Source organism: Vigna umbellata, chromosome 11, assembly GCF_029865625.1.
Source record: "Vigna umbellata cultivar VRB3 chromosome 11, Vumbellata_1.0, whole genome shotgun sequence".
Classification (NCBI taxonomy): domain Eukaryota; kingdom Viridiplantae; phylum Streptophyta; class Magnoliopsida; order Fabales; family Fabaceae; genus Vigna; species Vigna umbellata.
Genome location: NC_142175.1, coordinates 23,612,035 through 23,630,147, shown reverse-complemented (window position 1 = coordinate 23,630,147; position 18,113 = coordinate 23,612,035). Strand labels below are relative to the sequence as shown.

The 18,113-nt window shown below is 27.7% G+C and overlaps 3 protein-coding genes across 4 annotated transcripts; 1 reads left to right on the top strand and 2 right to left on the bottom strand.

Moving 5' to 3' along the window:
- Positions 1–510: 510 nt before the first annotated feature.
- Positions 511–6,825, bottom strand: LOC124829262 (uncharacterized). Of its 2 annotated transcripts, none has more exons than XM_047302735.2 (6): positions 6,695–6,825; positions 2,943–3,481; positions 1,853–2,045; positions 1,697–1,761; positions 1,407–1,617; positions 511–993 (listed from the first exon to the last, which is right to left on the bottom strand). In XM_047302735.2, the coding sequence occupies exons 1-6, from the start codon at positions 6,815–6,817 to the stop codon at positions 646–648; spliced, it is 1,479 nt and encodes a 492-aa protein (XP_047158691.2). In that variant the 5' UTR covers positions 6,818–6,825; the 3' UTR covers positions 511–645. The 2 variants fall into 2 exon arrangements, with proteins under 2 accessions (XP_047158691.2, XP_047158690.1); XM_047302734.2 differs by lacking the exon at positions 6,695–6,825 and adding an exon at positions 4,055–4,199.
- A 2,630-nt stretch (positions 6,826–9,455) lies between these two features.
- LOC124829259 (uncharacterized) lies at positions 9,456–12,387 on the bottom strand. Its single transcript, XM_047302732.2, has 6 exons — positions 12,310–12,387; positions 11,446–11,981; positions 10,506–10,698; positions 10,347–10,411; positions 10,000–10,210; positions 9,456–9,800 (listed from the first exon to the last, which is right to left on the bottom strand). The coding sequence occupies exons 1-6, from the start codon at positions 12,385–12,387 to the stop codon at positions 9,456–9,458; spliced, it is 1,428 nt and encodes a 475-aa protein (XP_047158688.1).
- Positions 12,388–14,656: 2,269 nt separating this feature from the next.
- Positions 14,657–16,288, top strand: LOC124829257 (37S ribosomal protein S27). The gene is made up of 2 exons (XM_047302731.2): positions 14,657–14,936; positions 15,971–16,288. The coding sequence occupies exons 1-2, from the start codon at positions 14,728–14,730 to the stop codon at positions 16,059–16,061; spliced, it is 300 nt and encodes a 99-aa protein (XP_047158687.1). The 5' UTR covers positions 14,657–14,727; the 3' UTR covers positions 16,062–16,288.
- The last annotated feature ends 1,825 nt before the right edge of the window (positions 16,289–18,113 follow it).

The following is an 18,113-nucleotide window of genomic DNA, read 5'->3' as shown; positions in this document are numbered from 1 at the left end:
TAAACCTACCAAACGGACTATCTACTAACTTAAGCATCGGGAACCTTTGGCAAGAGCACCTCCAGACGAAAGAGTGAAGAAAGAGATCCAGGAGCGAAACCGGACGACACAGGAGAAAACATTTTGAAGGTGTTAGAAGTGATTCGACCTCACAACTGAAACCTTATGTATATTTATAAGATTTTATTTTATACTTACTTATAATAAATAATAAATCGTTAATTTTTTATACTAAATCTTATTTAAGATACTTAAAATTAAAAAATTCAAATTATAAAAAAAGTGTTCATGTGATATATCTTTTTAATATGGAATAGGTTCAACCACCTTAGCATATTTAATGTGTTAATATGGAAACTAAAATATCAATAAATTATATTTTCTCTCTCAATTTTTTCCTTTTATGTTAAAATGATATATCAATTGTTCATTAGTTTATAAACTTATAGAAAGAGAATGATATATTAATTCTTTAATCTTTTGGTATTAGCTAGACCAAACTTGGTAGTGTTGAGCTAAGGCATTGCACTTTATATTTATGTAATATTCTAAATTTACAAGATGAAACTAAAATTTTTGAACAAATTGACAAAAAAATGCTCCTTTAATCAAAATAATGAAACTCATTTTGAGATGTTGAATTTGTTACACTAACATGCTATTGACACCTTTTTTCTTCACTTGTTCGATTAGATTTTCCTTTTCTTGCAGAAACTGTTTGAGAGTTTGGGGTGTATGAGGAGAAGGCATTGCACATGGAGGTGTATCACTTGGTGAATTCACCATGGACTCTTCCATGAAACTTTTCTGTAAACCCATCACAGGACATGCCATACTTTCAGAACAAATCTCAGTAGCTCCTTCTGGTATGGTTGGCTTGAATTTCAAGAGCTTTGCATAATCATTTAACAAATGAAACATGTAATCATACACATACTTCATCTTTAAATTCTCTAATATGTAGTCAGTCCCTCCATTGCCAATCACCTGCGCCTGCAACATTTCAAATTCGAAACATCATTAGTATACAGAATATCAATGAGACAAAGGTAACGAGTTTATAGGTATTTGGTTATTACTTATTGTTAGGTTTATTAAGAAAAGGTTTATCAGAAATACACAATACCAATGAGTTCTAAACTCAATCACATAAGGGATTGATACTACTCTTTATCTAAAATCTTAAGGCAATGGGTTAATAGGTCTTTTACCATTATATAGTGCTTTACTTTCTCAATCCAATGTGAGACTTAAACTCATACTTATATTCTCAACTATGAGTTTTCTGAGAAGAATTAGTTGAAAGACAACTCTTATAAGATTGTAATCCAATTTACGTAAGAAATTGATATTATTTCTAACTTAAAACTTTAAAACAATGAATAATAGTGGAGGAAAGTGATTACATTTTGAAGGTGAGAATTCCCCCAATCCACAGCATATTTAATGTCTTCACACATGTTTCTGGGGCTGATGGGCCAATAGTGTTGTAAAGGTACCATATTTCTTGTAAAGAAGTCATAATACGTAGGCTCTACTAACAAGGTCATTGAGTCACACAATATTATGTACTTTTCACTCACAGACCATGCAGCTCCTTCTATATAGATCTTATATCTTTCATCACAAAAATTTCAAGAGTTATTAAGTAAGATATATGTAGCAATGGATTCAAAAGAAAGCACAAAATATTTACCTATGGGTACACTGATTTTCTAGTTTTGCATTTGCATAATTACTTGCTTTCTCCCTGTTCCATTGCTGAAAAGGGAAAGAAAAATGTTAATTTGAATTTGACATCACTAGTGAAGTATATGAACCTAAATAAAGAATCATAAAGTTATATATTTACTATGCTTTCTATTCTTGCATTCCAATCCTGTTGTTTTGTAGGGTTGCACTTCATGAGTTCTCTCCTAATATTAGCCACTGCTGGGTTTCCCTTCCAAAAAGCATAGGGTACCCTATCTATCCATTTGGTCTTCTTGTTGCCTTCTAGTATACTATGTAATGTTCTTTCCCATGGTCCTATGTTGATCTCAGGCCTAGTAACAAAAACCATAATATATGAAATCATGTTATATCTTCAAAACTGGAATTAAAAAACATGTAATTGATCGAGAGACTAACACTAATAAAACAAGAGTCCATCCATATAAATAATTAACATCACCTTTGAAGTAATATAATAAAGGTTTAATTGCTTCCTTTGTCCCCAGTTTGGTTGAATTGTGTCAAATTCATCCTCATTTTTAAAAAAGTTTCATTGTCATCCTCACGTGGTGTAAAAGTTTCATTGTCGTCCTCACGTGGTGTAAAAGTGTCAATTGAATCCAAACATAGAAAAAATTTGTGTCAAAGTAGTCATTTTTCCTATATATCTGTGTCTTCCTTTCATACAATCAAGTACAGATATTCATTTTACCTTATCCAATTTAAGGCTTTTCATAGCTCCAGAGAAGTGACATATGAAAGGAAGACACAGAGATATAGGAAAAATGACTACTTTGACACAAATTTTTTCTATGTTTGGATTCAATTGACACTTTTATACCACGTGAGGACGACAATGAAACTTTTTTAAAAATGAGGATGAATTTGACACAATTCAACCAAACTGGGGACAAAGGAAGCAATTAAACCTATAATAAACTTATAGGTAGTTTTTTCATAAAGTATTTATCTTTTGTTAGAAATTTAAATATGAATCTAAATCTTATATTGAGTATAAAGATAAAGTTGAATACCATATAAAGAAAAACACTAATAAAGTCATTATCTTAAGATTTTAAGTTAAAAATGATGTCAATCGTGTGAATTAGACTCATATTTTAATGGTATTACATCTTCTCATTTTTATGGAACTTAAACTCATTAATAATCTAAGAGAATTAGAAGAGATAAAACGAATAAAGTATGACTAAAGGGAATAGAAATTTTACCAACCCCAGAAGGACCAATCAGGGAAGACAATGTCATGTGAAATTTCATCTCCACAGTAATGGAAGACAGGAGGGGGTGACAAGGCTTGTGGTCCTTGGAAATTTTTTTTCAGTATAACAGTCTTGTCTCCACACTGAAACATTAGATCCAAATCTGGTATCTTTCCAGGGTACAACCTCAGAAGTTGTAAAACTCCCCATATTGTGAACACATCCCTTGTCTGATACACTCTGCCAAGTTTTTGTACATAAACTTTTCCATTTACAATTACAAGCCTAAAATGTGAAACATTTCTGCCTCTTTCAACCATGTCCCTTGTGATTCCTGTGCTCTTCCAAGGTTTCAGATCTTCATGTATCCATCTAAAGTAATCTGGACATGATGTAGTTGAATCACCATCAAACTCCAATGTTGTTGGGTAGTACGATGAACATGTTGCTGTTGAATTTTTATCAGTGCAGTTAAGTGGAAATTGGAGTTGTGGCTTATTATTGAATATTATAATTGTCTTCAGAAGAGTAGTGCTTGTTATTCTTGACTGCAAAAACACAAGAGATATGCATCTACATCAATAAAGAGAATGCTTCCAAGAAAAATTCATATCACAAACTAATTATATAAAAATTCATATAATTTCTTTGAATTTTTATTTTTAAAATTTTACATAAACTAACTTTAATTTATGCAAAAATTTATTTCTTTTTTCTTAGAATGTCCTATGAAGTGTGCCCATATGTATAATCAAAGAAAAAACAAAACAAAAAAATAATTGAAAACTTACTCTTTTTTATCAATAAAATAAAAAATCAATAAATTAATAAGTATCAGTTGGTACTCCAATCTTTTACATTCATACGAGAGTATATCTTAAGTTTATAAAACATATAGTGTATAATTTCTATGTAAAATATTTCAATCAATAACATATAATTCGAGTATCTATAATTAAAATCTATATGTCATGAAAAATCATTCTATTTGGGGGGTAAGAAGACAAACCAATCGATTAAAAGAAATGAATATGAAGGAGAGACAAATTTTAAAAACACATAGAAAATTTGTTTTGATCAAGACATAGATCAAAGTATAAAGGATAACAAAAGCTACTTACAAAATCAGCTTCCAAGAAGAAAGAGCTTGCAACAAAAACGATCAAGATGATGATGGAGAAGAAAATCCATTTGATCATCTTGCTAAATCAAATGGGAGGAGTTAGCCTTAGAATTTTATAAGATGTTGTTGCTGACTATTAATACTAAAACTCAGTGCACCTTCTTAAGAATACTTGGTTAATTAAAGTCATTGATTCATAATTAATTATATTAACCACTCAAGACTTTTTTTAATTGCTTTCTCAACATTAAGTATATATCTATCTTTTTATTATGAAGTATAATGTTCTTAATGAAGAATTTAATGCTTTTAGGTAAAAATCGTGTAGCATACCGTATATATAAGGGTAATGCCTTAAGCATCTAGCAAAGTTACAGTTAAAAGTTTGGTCAAAATGAATTTGGATGCCATTTTTTTTTGGTATCCTTATTTATTTTTACAATATTTTAGTCTTTTGATTTAAAAAAAAAACATTTTTTTATCAAATTCTCAATTTTTACACATGGTTTATTTATTTTTCACTTTTATTCAAAGTAAATCTAAACCTAATATATTCATTTAAGTTATTCAAGAAATAATTTAACTAATTAAAATGTAAAAAAAGAATTAAATATATTAGACTGAAATTATGGATATTTGAAAATATAGTGACTAAATTAAATAAAATCCAAAATTAGGGGACCAAATACAACTTGGGGTTAAAGTTTTTAGGGAACGTAATTTGAAAAATAAATGTTCTGTTTAACAAAGTGCTTTAAGGGAATAACCGTGTAATCAACAGTAAATACACTTTATTGAAAGTCTTGAATTATTTTGAAAAACTATTCGTTAAATTAAGTAGTTTAGGTTTTTTAATATAATAAAAATGTTAATTTTCCTTGTAAGTGTCATAAAACACTATTTAGCATTTCTCTTTGAAAAATAACATAAATAAATATTTACATTAATAGGTTACAAATTTAACAATTCATATGTAGTAAGATTTTATTTTTTTTGGCGATGATGTCAGTTAAGAAAAATTAAAAGTATAGACTTAATAAAATACACATCCTTTTAATTAATAATTTAACAACTTTAAGAAAATAAATTCTTGAAAAAATATTAGCAAATTTGATTAATTAATTGAGCTGATGTCGAAATTCCAGACCAAAAACTGTGTTTGGTTTTAAAAGAAAATAAATCATTTTTATAATTATGTGAAAGAATTTAAATTAATAAATTGTCATGTTTTCAAAATTAATCTTAGAGTTCGTTAGGAGAGAAATATAAAAATAATTTGTTTACATTTTCCTAAAAGAAAATTAGTATATGCAATAGTTAAAAATACTAAAGAAAATATATGAAAAAATATTTATATATTAGCTCATTAAATAAGTTATTTTATTTTTTCTCTTCAGAAAAAAAATATAGAGAGAAGTTCATCTAAAGACGTTTTTGATGTATTTAAACAAATCTCTTCAAAAACTTCTAAAAGAGAAAAGTAAAAATTCTTTTTAATTTTGGTATAAATATAAATGTTGATTTTGACAAACCTAATAAAAAATTATTTTTATAAACTAGTTTACGTATAAATTAACATTAAATTAAAAATTACATCTGTATAAAAGAAATTAATGCCAATAGGTCTCAATTTCTTTGAAACAGGTAATTAGTGCGTAACTTTGAAATATATATTAATTCGTGCTTTAACGTTTGGCTGCCTATAATCGTATACCTAGGTTAGGTTGGTTTGCTAGAAAAGAAAGAAACAATTATGATGGGATAAAAGGGAATGAAATTAAAAAATAAAATTGTAGAACATAAATAAAACAATAATGAGAGGAAGAGAAAATTAGATAAAAGAAATGAGAAATAAAATAGAAAAGTATGTAATAATAAACCATATATATCCTCCCTGTACTTAACTAAACAGTATTATTTTCACTAATATTTACTTGAAAGTCAACATGAAAAGCTATTTTTTTTTTTAGATTCTGAGAGACAGAATTTGGCTCAAAGATATTGAATTTTATTACATATAGTTGAAAAATATAATTATTTAGGCTCTATTTTTTTTTTCTCTCTTTCGCATCTTCATTAATTATAGTCATAGTTGTTTCATGAATTTAAACATGCACTCAAATTCATGGATTCATAATTACACACCAACCAAGTCAAATTTCAATATTATTTTAATACAAAATTTCAAGTGACTTTAATCTCATTTTTACGTGATCCATTTTAATTATCTCCCCCTAAACCTACTCTAACCCTACCTTTTCATTCATCTTTTTCTCTCAATTAAAAAAAAAGTTATAAAAGAAATATTCACCCTTTTAGGAATTTATATATTTTCATTTTTCAAAATTAATATATATGATATACTTACATGATATGAAGTAAAAAAGTAAAAATGTAATTTCAAGACCACTAAAAATAATAATAATAATAATAACAATTCAAATTGAAGTCAAATTCAGTTTATAAATCATCAATAACACAACAGCCTTTAGCTTGATGCAAAGGGATATTGAATCATTCATGAAGAACATAGGGAGAGTGAGAAAGAAGGAAAAGCTAAAAGAAGTGATTATATAGTTAATCAGAAACAATTAACACTAATTAAGAAGATGAATATTGATTAAGAGAGATTACGTACAAGATCAACCCAGTTGACAAAGAAATTGGTTGTAGCAAAGAAGAAGAGGAAGGAGAGGGAGAAGAAGCCATAGGTTGAAACCCACTTTCTCTCTTTGCTCAATGATTGATTCTTAGCCATCATCAATGGAGTTCTTCAACTCCTGCAAATTTTGTCATGGTGTATCACTACATATATGCACCAACTACCTCAAATATTGGATCTTAATAATATTTTTATATTCAAGGTTCAAACCTTGCTTAACAATGGAATATACAACATATTTTTACATAGTCAAGGTTCAACCATGTATAAACAATCGTATCTATAGCTTTTAACAAATCATAAGGACCATATAATATAACTTTAATAAATTACTAGTTGTGTGTGCTTTAAACATAAGTTGTTGCAGTCTAACATAAGTGGTTCTTAACTTTAGCTTCTGAAAAAAATAAACTTAATTAAATTAATCTTATCATGAATGTTTGGCTTATGAAAATAAGGTGTTATTTTGTTGGGAAAATCTTATGTTGTAAAAGAATAGTGCAGCCGTCCGTATGTTAAATTAAGTAAATAAATGTTCGTGTTGTTATTATTTTGAAATATTATAAGCAAGTTTTTTTTTTCTTTTAAAAAATTATGTAAACTATATGTATATATAATTTCTCTTGTTACATTTTGTTTTTCAATTTTATTCTTTAAGTAAAAAAGTTTTAAATTAAAATAATTGTTATCGTTTCTTTAAATTTTAATCTTCTATAACGTCTTTTTAAATTTAACTATATTTAACTAAATAAAAAATGTTTATAAAATTTATTTACAAGTGGTATTATATAATTTTGTCTATTTACAAGTGGTATTAAATTTAACTATATTTAACTAAATAAATTAAGAATGAAAGTTGTATCTACAGAATAATTTTATCTAATTGAACAAAATTATTTTCAGTAAAAAATATTTTTAGTCCCAAAAAATGTGGAGTAATATTTTTTTTATGTAATTGAATGCTATTATCTATTTTACATAATTTATTGTATAAAGATAATGATGAAGTCAACATTACTCGAATTATAGGATATATGAAAACTACTGACACTTTTTTGGGCTACAAGACTTCATTGCTTAAAACCCAATCTACTCATCTATAAAATCATGTTTGTCAAAACATCAAAAATTTGTTTTTTTAATTTTTTTAATTTATATTTATTAAATTAATAATATTTACAAAAATTAAAATAGCATGATTAAATATTAAAATTTTATATTTTTAACTTTGTCATTGCTTGCATTTTAATTTTCATTGTCTCCTTTATATTATCATTAAAGTTATTTGGTTGGTGATAAAATATATAAATGCTTATTTTGAAGGTGAATGCATTTTTACGTATCATTTTTTTCTATTTTATATGTGTGGTATTAATGTAATTTATTTTCTTATAACTGAAGAAACTGTGTGTGAGATCCGTCTTAGTGCAATGAAACTGGGGTTTCATTGAAGACATTTTTCTTATTTTATTTTTATCAATATTATTTTTACACCAAACAAGTCCTAAGAAATGGAAAGCCTAATCATGGTTTGACTAATCACATCTTAATTTCGTCATAAACGAAATATATTATTAATTTCGTTACTTAAAAGAGAAACAATTAACTCTCTTGGCACATGGCATGAAACAATTATTATTAAACCTTTATAAACGAAATTCATCTTGTTCTAGTCGTTAACAATGTCACTTTTTCACGGAAACATTTTTTTATACGAAAAAAATCACCAATTTTATTGTATCGTTCTTTTTATGTGTTTTTCAAAATAATGAAATCCGATAAGATATGTTTAATTCCTTTGAGAAAACTTGAGCGGTTCTAGATATAAAAAATTTAGTTAAATGTTTAAATAAAACACACACAATTTAATATTCATTTTATTGTTCAATTAAAAAAATAAAATAAATAAGTCTCTTTTAAACATCTTAAGAAAAAAAATGCAAGAACACCATTTATGAACCCAGCCACATATCAATTTTTTTTTCTCAAAGGAAGTTGATGGATTTTTTTTTTTTAAAGTATAACATGTTTAAACCAACCATGCAATGGATATCAATTTCATAAAATTTATCAAGTAGAACAAATTTTAATCGTATTCTTATTAATAATAACTTATCTTGATATGGGCAAGTTACAACTATGTCAATCGAACACTATTATTGTTTTTAATGAGTAATAAAAAAAAGAATCACTTTTTTAAAATATATGATTTTTTGAAATATATATATACCAAATCATATGATTTTTTACCAATCCTCTAATTGGGTTAAAACAAACAATATCAAGATATTTTCCTTTACTTTATTTATCTCTCTTAAACATTACAAAATATGTCATACCTAAGTTTTATTCAATTTTAATTATAACAATACACAACTATACCTAATCTTTATTAATTTCCCTTAAGGTTAAATGGTTGATCCTAACACTTTTTAAAAATTATAAATTTTCTTACACTAATCAAGAATTAAAACATAATGGCAAAATGAAGAGTATGATAGAATGATATGATTAAATAGAAGAAGCTATATTCAATATGATTAAAATGAATTTTTGTTTTCCTAATATAAAATTACAAAAAAAATGTTCTTTTAAAGAATATTCAATCAACTTTTGATAGGTTGAATTTACACTACAACTATCTGATAATGTGACATGCATTAAGAATGTTGCATTCGTGCAACAACTACATCTACATATACATATATAGAGTACAACACGATCAAGTGACCTTCCTTTATTCATTTATATCTATCGTCCTTGTCTTCACTTGATTCAACAGATTTTGCTTCTTTTGCAGAAAGTCTTTCAAAGTTTGTGGTGTATAAGGAGGAGGTATTGTACATGGAGGTGTCTCACTTGGTGAAGTCACAATGGACTCAACAAAAAGACGTTTCTTTAAACCACGCACAGAACAAACCATACTTTCAGCGCAAGTTTCAACAGCTTCTGTAGGTATAATTGGTTTGAATTTCATGAGCTTTGCATACTCATTCAACAGATGAAACATGTAATCATACACAAATTTCATCTTTAAATTCTCTACAACGTAGTTTGTTCCTCTCTGGCCAATCGCCTCTGCCTGCAATTAATCAAAATTGACAGTTTTTTGAAACATAATCAGACAAAAACTTTAAGTGTTAATGTTTAAAATGATGTCATATGTATAGCTAGAAATTAAGTGCATGTTTCATAATGAAATTAGCATACTTTCAACTTAAGAGTGATTTGTTTAAAGCATAGAAATGATTAAAAAACAAATTAAGGAAGAGAGTGATTACAATGTGAAGGTGAGAATTTCCCCAATCCACTGCATACTTAATCTCTTCACACATGTTTCTGATGCTGATAGGCCAATAGTGTTGTAAAGGTAACATGTTTCTTGTAAAAAAGTCATAATACTTAGGCTCTATGAACATGGTCATTGAGTCACATGCTATTATGTACTTTTCACTCACTGACCATGTAGCCCCTTCTGTGTAGATCTTGTATCTAAACAGTAAAAAACCCAACATGAACAAAGTTTAAAATTTAGAAACGAAAAACTCGAGAAGATTACGTGCAACAGATTCAAAAGGCAAACTAAACCTGACTATAATAATTATATAGTGTTTGAAAACATTAGTACCTAAAGGTACATTGATTTTCTAGTTTTGCGTTCTCGAAATGGCTTGCTTTCTCGTTTTGCCATTGCTGAAAAGAAGAGAAAAAGGTTAATTTCGTCTTGAAGAAATCACCGCATTAGTTTACCTAATTGACACAAAAAGTTAGGGTTTAAATTATTTACTATGCCATATATTCTTGCATTCCAATCATGGTTTTCTGTGGCATTGCACTTGCCTAGTTCTCCCCTGACATAGGACACTTTGGGGTTGCCTTTCCAAAAAGCATAGGGTATCCTATCCTTCCATTTCACTATTTTGTTGCCTTCTTGTATATTATGTAATGTTGTTTCCCATGGTCTTATGTTAAGCTCAGCCCTAGTAAGAAAAAGAAGAAGAAGATAAAATTATGACATTTTTTCCCTTTTTCTTTCATTTTCTTTAAAAAAAAGAGTAATCAAGTCATGCCTTCAAACATGATATTCATGATAAAAGTTTATAGAGGAAAGAAATTTATTCATGAAAAGTTGGAATGAAAAAGGTTCCCACCCATATTTAGGTTAAACAAAATTAATGAATATATAAAATTGATGAATTTTTCAAGAAAAATTTATAGAGAAGACACTACAATAATAAAATCACAGTCCGACACATAAAACATTAACACAATTTTCAATCAAAAACTTTAAAATAATAAATTTTAGAAAAAAAAATATAAAACTATGATATGTTTTCCTTGGCTTTTATTTTCTTTAAAGAAAAAGTTTATAGAAGAAACAAATTTATGAAAAGTTGGGATGAAAAAGGATTCCACCTACATTTAGACCTTTCTAGACTAAATTAATGGCTGCATAAAATTGTTAGGTTTCACAAGAGAGATTTATAAAAGAAACACAATGTAACTGAATTCAATACATAGAATAAATCAAGACAACCTCCAACTCAAAATCTTAAATAATATGTTTATAAGTTTTTTACTTTATAAAATATTCAACTTTTTTATTTTTATCTAATATAAAATTTAGACTTATAGTTAGATTTTTAATCATCTTTCCTTATCGATAATCCTGTAAAAATAAATATATTTGTAAGTGTATTACTATAAAGACAATATATAAACTTTACCAGCCCCAGAAGGTCCAATCGGGGAAGACAATATCATATGACTGTTCATTTCCACAGTAATGGAAAACGGGTGGTGGTGAAATTTGTGGTTCTTGGAAATCTTTTTTGTTGACCACAGTTTTGTCTCCACATTGAAACATTAACTCCAAATCTGGTATTTTTCCTGGATACAACCTCAGGAGCTGCAAAATTCCCCATATTGTGAACATATCTCTTGTTTGAAACACTTTGCCATGCTTTTCTATGTAAGCTTTTCCATTTACAATTACAAGCCTAATATGTGAAATGTTTTTCCCTCTTTCAACCATTTCCCTTGTGATTCCTGTATTCTTCCATGGTTTTAGATCTTCGTGAATCCATCTAAAGTATTCTGGACATGATGTTGTTGGTGAATCATCATCTTCAAACTCAATGTTTGTTGGATAGTACGATGAACATGTTTCTGTTGAGTTCCCATCAGAGCAACTAATTGAGAATTGATTTGGTTGGTTATTGAATATAATAATTCTCCTAAGAGTACTGCCTCCTATTCTGGACTGAAAAACAAAAGGTAAAACGATTATTATTTATATATATAGAAGTTTCAATATTTATATTAAGTGCTATATAAATATATCTTTGAGACACCAATAATAAATGAGTACTGCCTCCTGTAGAAGTTTCTCCTTCTGGTTTAAACACGATTCAAAGAAGGGTTAATAATAAATTGACATTTGAAGAGGGTGGCAAATTGATTAATTTAAGGATGAAAATTACACGAATTCTTAAAAAATGAAAATGATTTTTGTATAAAGGTCATGGAGAAAAAGAAAGAAATAGATAAGATAAGAAAAATAGATTGAAAAAGAAGAAATTAGCACTTACAAGATCGATTTCGAGGATAAAAGAGCTTGCAACAAAAAGAACCAAGACGATGATGGAGACGAAAATCCATTTGATCATTGTGGTAAACAACTCATAGCCAGCGTGAATGAAATGAGAGATATTAGCCCTAGAATTCTACACGAGCTGTTGTTGTTTACTATTAGCAATAACTAACTGCACCTTATTCAAGGAATGCTGTGCCAATTGCATGACGCAACTATACTTTGCTCATTGCCTTTCGGATGGAAGACTAGTTTTAAGGGGTATACACTATACATAGTATATTTGGTTATCTTAAAGCAGATTAATTAAGACACTGAAATTATGTTAATTAACTTTTATTTTTTTATTTCTAATAAATATTTATTAGAAATGGGACGTTTCAGCCTGCTCAAGCCTCCAACTTATTCAAGCTTGCATGGGAAGATTTTCTGCAACTCACGTTCAGGTCATCCAAAAACTTCAACTTCCACATAACTCCAAAAACTACATTATTATTATACCCAATTTAAATATAATTAAATCAAGAATACAATGCAAAAAGAATCAACTCAATTAGATAACTATGAAAAAATTTATTGATTAAACAAGTAACAAAGGTCAATCCTGTCATAATTTACTTTTACTAAAAATTTATCTAAAAATTACAAATTAACATGTTTTTTGAACTTTTACAATTTGAATTTATGATCACCAAATGTTTTTTGAATTCATGATATCTTTTTGTGTGTGAAAATATATGAATCCTTTAAGCATATTGGTGTATAACTTATGGAATAAAATGTAAAACAAAATATGTTGCTACTGAAAATTAAACATTTTTGCATCAACAAAAATTTTGAGTTGAAATCAACATGATATATAGAGTTTATAGTTTTATTTGTAGATTGTCTTATGTGACACGTACTTATGTCTATATAAAGTATTTATATTTGGTTCACCAAAACTTATGGATTACATTCAATTCTTTTGGACACATATCTTAAGAGGTTTTACTAATTAAATAAAATTTGATTATAAACAAGCACATAAACCTTTCTAGGTTTTGAGTATCAATCTCTTTAGATACTTTCTTAATTTTTTTCCTTAAATTAAAAACTCTCAATAAAATAAAGAGACAAATTCTAAAAGCAAGAGAGTGTAGTTTAAGCTCGTAATCTTTTCATTTGGTATTTTCAAAGGAAATTTCTAATGTATACTTCAAGATAGTCTTTAATTTTTCTTCCGTGAAATACGTTAAAATTTATTCTTTCGATTTCTCTCAATAACTTCCATATTTGTATTTCTTCATTTGAAGTCTTCAAATCATATGATCGTTGAAACCCTCGAAACAAATAAACTTTTGATTTAATCTTCAAATCTTTATCCTTTGAATGGTAATGTTATAATTAAGTCTTCAACGCAATTTTCAAATAATTCTTTAGTTTTTTATTTTTATATTCGATTTTTAGATCATAGATTGCTTGATATAAAATCGTTTGATGTTGTTCTCTCAATATTCACAACGTTTTTCCGTGAATAGAAACTTTTCAAGTTATTAATTCTAAATATAATGCTAATAGTATTCACAACATAATAAGATATAACTAAATCAAAACAAATCATAGTGTTAAAATCATTTTAGGGCAAATAGAATACTTTTAGATTGAGAGATAAAGTTATCGTTGATAACCTTTCTCAATTCAAGATATAAAATTTGTTCATAATTTTTTTTTGTTTATATTTAATCATCTAGAAATATTTAGTTAAGTTTGGAATTTTGATGATACATTTTAAAATAAGTTTCTTAATTTTTATATTCACATATTTCGAAATATTGTCAATCCTATTAATTAATAAATATGTTATTTTTGAAATAGTTGATCTTTAGATTTGGGTTGATTTTTTGATAATTTTTTTAGTTTTTTATTTTCATTTCCCTTTTACCACATAAATAACTAATACATTAATATATATATATATATATATATATATATATATATATATATATTAAAAGCATGTTATTTTTTACTATTTTTTCAAGTTTTTTTTATTATATTTTATAGGTTGAGTTATTAATTTTTTTTACAATAATAGGATGATACACCTACATTTATTTACCCTGACTTTTATAATAGAAAAGTGAGAAATAATGTGTGAAATGTAAAAGTGTGAAAAATATATTTTTTAATTTTTTTTACTTTGAAATATGTAATAAAAATATTTCTCATATATAAACACAGTATTTTATTTTTTGGTAAGAGTCTGGGTAGCATAATACATGAATTTCATAATTTAAAAAAACAGGGACATTATTGGAAATACAAATTTTTGAGGGGTTAAAATGTGATTACAACAAAATGATCTCACTAAACCGGTTGGCCTCCATCTCATTCCTTCTCAGTTCTGAGTGGCAGAGCGACTCAGAAAACAACGAAGATGGCTTTGAAGAAGATGTTGGCTGCAGCGATCAATCAAGGAGTGCCGGAAGCACGAGCAAGGATCTTCGGCCACCAATTGAATCCCTCTGGCAAGAAATCTCCACACAAGATTCTCCGCATGAAGCTCTTCGGTGAAAAAGTCGCTCAGTGGTACCCTCACGACATCAATAAAGACGACCCTCTTGTCATGGCTCGTCAAGAACAAGAGTATTCTCTCTCACAACTCTGTCTCACTTTGTTGTCCATCGTAATTTGGTTGCACACGCCCGCACGGGAATGCTCACCATCTGTTTGTGTTTATGCCTCTCTGATGGTGTTTTTTGTTCTGGTTTCTTCTTGAGTTTCCTGTGGTTTTGTAGCCTGTGAGAGTTTATGTGGTTTTCTTATCTTGATTAATGAATGAAATGTTATTATCAAGTTTTTCTTTTCGGTGGAGGGGTTTGGTTTGCAGTTTTTGTCGTTCTGTGTTTCCTTTAATCGAGAAGATGTTAAAATGTCTGTTGGCCAAAATCCCGTTGGCACGATTGGTGTGTGTGGACGGCATTATGTTGTTCTGCATTTGGTATGAATTTCATAATTTGTTGACACATGAGAAATGCTTGTAATACTTCTATTATTAGCTGAAATTGATTAAGTATAAAGTTATGTAGGTTCCGCACTTTAGTTAATGACTTCACTTGTGATTTGTAACATTTTTATTAACAGTGAAATGTCTGTTAGAAGGATGATTTATGGAGTGTCTTGTTAGCATCCCTCTTCCCTGAATACGTGGATATTAGTAGTCTACTGTTTTGTTGGTGGGATTGTTTCCACACTGAAGGGTAAATTCTACCCTTTAAAATTTTGTCCATTTTGTGTATATGTTTGTCATCCCTGTCTATTGTATGCCTTTGAACTTGGTTTACAGCTTTTCAAAATAGAAATGTAGAAAGTGCAGGTCTGATATGCAAACTATATTCTGTTTAAGCAACCTTAGAATAAACTTTATATTGAAGATGGTGGCTGATGACTATGTCTGTTAAGTTTGAGTGAGAGTTAGTAGAATATGACTATGTTTAAAATCAGGTGATGTTTGTTTTTATTTTCGCTGTGAATATGCTTATGTTGTCTTGCATCAAGTGGTACATTAAGTCATTAGAGGGATGTCTTTTATGTTCCAGTCAGAATCTCTGGTAACTTCACAAGTTATCTTACATGGACTTACAGGATTCAACATCATTTGTTATCTTGTTTTTTTCTAGACGTCTATCCAAGCTTGAAATGTTGAAGCGGCGAGGGAAAGGACCACCAAAGAAGGGCCAAGGAAGGCGTGCTGCCAAACGCAACAAATAAATGAAACTTTCACCAGTCACTGGAATCTTGTTGTGGACACTCTTTTGAGTTAAAGACAACTAGTAGTTCATGTGATAACAACATGAATTTAACTTTTTTTTATCAGATTGTAAACCCAAGCATTTGAGAATTGAAACCTAATTTGGTTGAAGTTTGTGTCCTCTATTTGCAATTAGTTTTTCCGGAATTGCTTGCAAGCTGGAATGCAACCATAAGATTACAAAGTAGCCAGTTTCTTATTGACTTTGATATTATATCCTATCTCATCTTTATCGCATTTTATGGGTTGTGAGAAATTCATTATTAACATCTTCTTCCAGTTTTTAAAACTTAATCTACTAATACATTTATAAGTAATTTATAAATTCAATTAACAAGTATAATTTAATTAAATAACATGAGATTAAATATGTTTTTAAGTTCGTAAACTTGAATATGAATTTATAATGTTTCTGTTCCAAACTTTGATACATTTATTTTTAAACTTTAAAAATAAATAAAAATAATCATTTCAATTCAAGGTTATTAAACTTGTCGACATCAGAAAAACAATATTGTTGTTGATATACAATGATTATATTTATTTATTTTTAAAAAATTTAAAAATAAAATTGTATTAAAATTTTGAATGATTATATTTATATATTTTTAAAGTTTAAAAATAAAATTGTATTAAAATTTTGAATAAAAACAAATTTTAGTTCTATATTAAAGTTTAAAGACTAAAAATATATTTGACTTAATAATGCATAAAATTTAAAAATTATCAAAAATATATAAAATAAAAAATGTTGTATTATAGATTTATTTATAATTTGAAAATTGTTGTTTTATTATTATTATTATTTAAATTAGTTAACTATTAAACTTAATTATATACTTAAATTACTTAATCTAAAAAGTTATTAAAATATATTAGAATTTATATATGTATTACTTAATCTAAAAAGTAAAATTGCTTATATTGATGTTACATAAATTTAAAATATATATTTACTTTTTTATTTTATTTAACCTCTTATTTAATAATATGAATTATTAAATAAAACATCATAATTATGATATTTCACAATATATAGATAATTAGCATACACATTATCAATACAATTATGTGGTGTAAATAATCATATTAACATAGAATAAGTTCTAAGACTCAAAAATATTACACAAGTTCTATAAAAGAGAAATAGCAACAATTGAAACATTTAACTAAAAGTCTCAAGAGATCACTTAGCAGCAACAGCGCCTCTGCTAAAGACATGACATCGCCTACTTTATCCGCTACTCACACCAAAATGTGATTATTACAAAAGAGAAACAACACATACATATAAAGAAGAAGATTAGGTAAACTAGTATTCAAAAGGAATTTCATAAAACAGTTTAACATATGACATTATTTCAACATTTATAACATTTTATAAATCACATAACATATAAGCAGTTGACTCTAAACTCAATTATTTGAATACATATTTTGTTATAGAACTTCACTATAGATATGCATCCAAAGTAGTATTTCTACATAGTTATAAATATAGGAGTTATCACCTTACTACTTACGAGGTTAATTTTAAGTCTAGGGTAAAGACTTCATATCATTTTTTCTCTCACCATCATTAAACTCTATTTGAGTTCAATGGTTGTTAGTATATCAAGATATCTACTTTCTGAACTTTCTTATGATAAAGCATACACTAACCATTCACCCAGTCATAGAATTTATCCTTGCAATTCTTTTCACATCACATACCATTCATAATCATAGTCATGTTTACAATTCATAAAGCATTAACAATTCCAAATAAGCATGCATTGAATCTATATAAACCACTTTAAAACAGTAAGAATTAAAAAAATCACAAAAAAATGCATTGGCTTCACAATAGAGAAATCTCGACGCAAGGTGGCGCTCAGCACCAAAACTCTCGTATTTTCTCTCGCTCAGCGCAAGAAACCTCATGCTCAGCAAAATTATTATGAATTAAGTTCCATGTCTGCAGAGGTAATTGACGTTCAATGGTGCTCTGCCACCGTTCAACGCCGGACCAT

Coding starts and splice junctions, on each gene's coding strand:
- LOC124829262 (XM_047302735.2), bottom strand. CDS start 6,817: ATGATGGCTAAGAATCAATCATTGAGCAAAGAGAGAAAGTGGGTTTCA. Junction 2,046..2,942: donor GATTGGTCCTTCTGGGGTTG/GTAAAATTTCTA, acceptor TTTTGTTACTAG/GCCTGAGATCAACATAGGAC. Junction 1,762..1,852: donor ATGCAAGAATAGAAAGCATA/GTAAATATATAA, acceptor TTCCCTTTTCAG/CAATGGAACAGGGAGAAAGC.
- LOC124829259 (XM_047302732.2), bottom strand. CDS start 12,387: ATGATCAAATGGATTTTCGTCTCCATCATCGTCTTGGTTCTTTTTGTT. Junction 10,412..10,505: donor ATGCAAGAATATATGGCATA/GTAAATAATTTA, acceptor TCTTCTTTTCAG/CAATGGCAAAACGAGAAAGC. Junction 10,211..10,346: donor GAAAATCAATGTACCTTTAG/GTACTAATGTTT, acceptor TTTACTGTTTAG/ATACAAGATCTACACAGAAG.
- LOC124829257 (XM_047302731.2), top strand. CDS start 14,728: ATGGCTTTGAAGAAGATGTTGGCTGCAGCGATCAATCAAGGAGTGCCG. Junction 14,937..15,970: donor ATGGCTCGTCAAGAACAAGA/GTATTCTCTCTC, acceptor GTTTTTTTCTAG/ACGTCTATCCAAGCTTGAAA.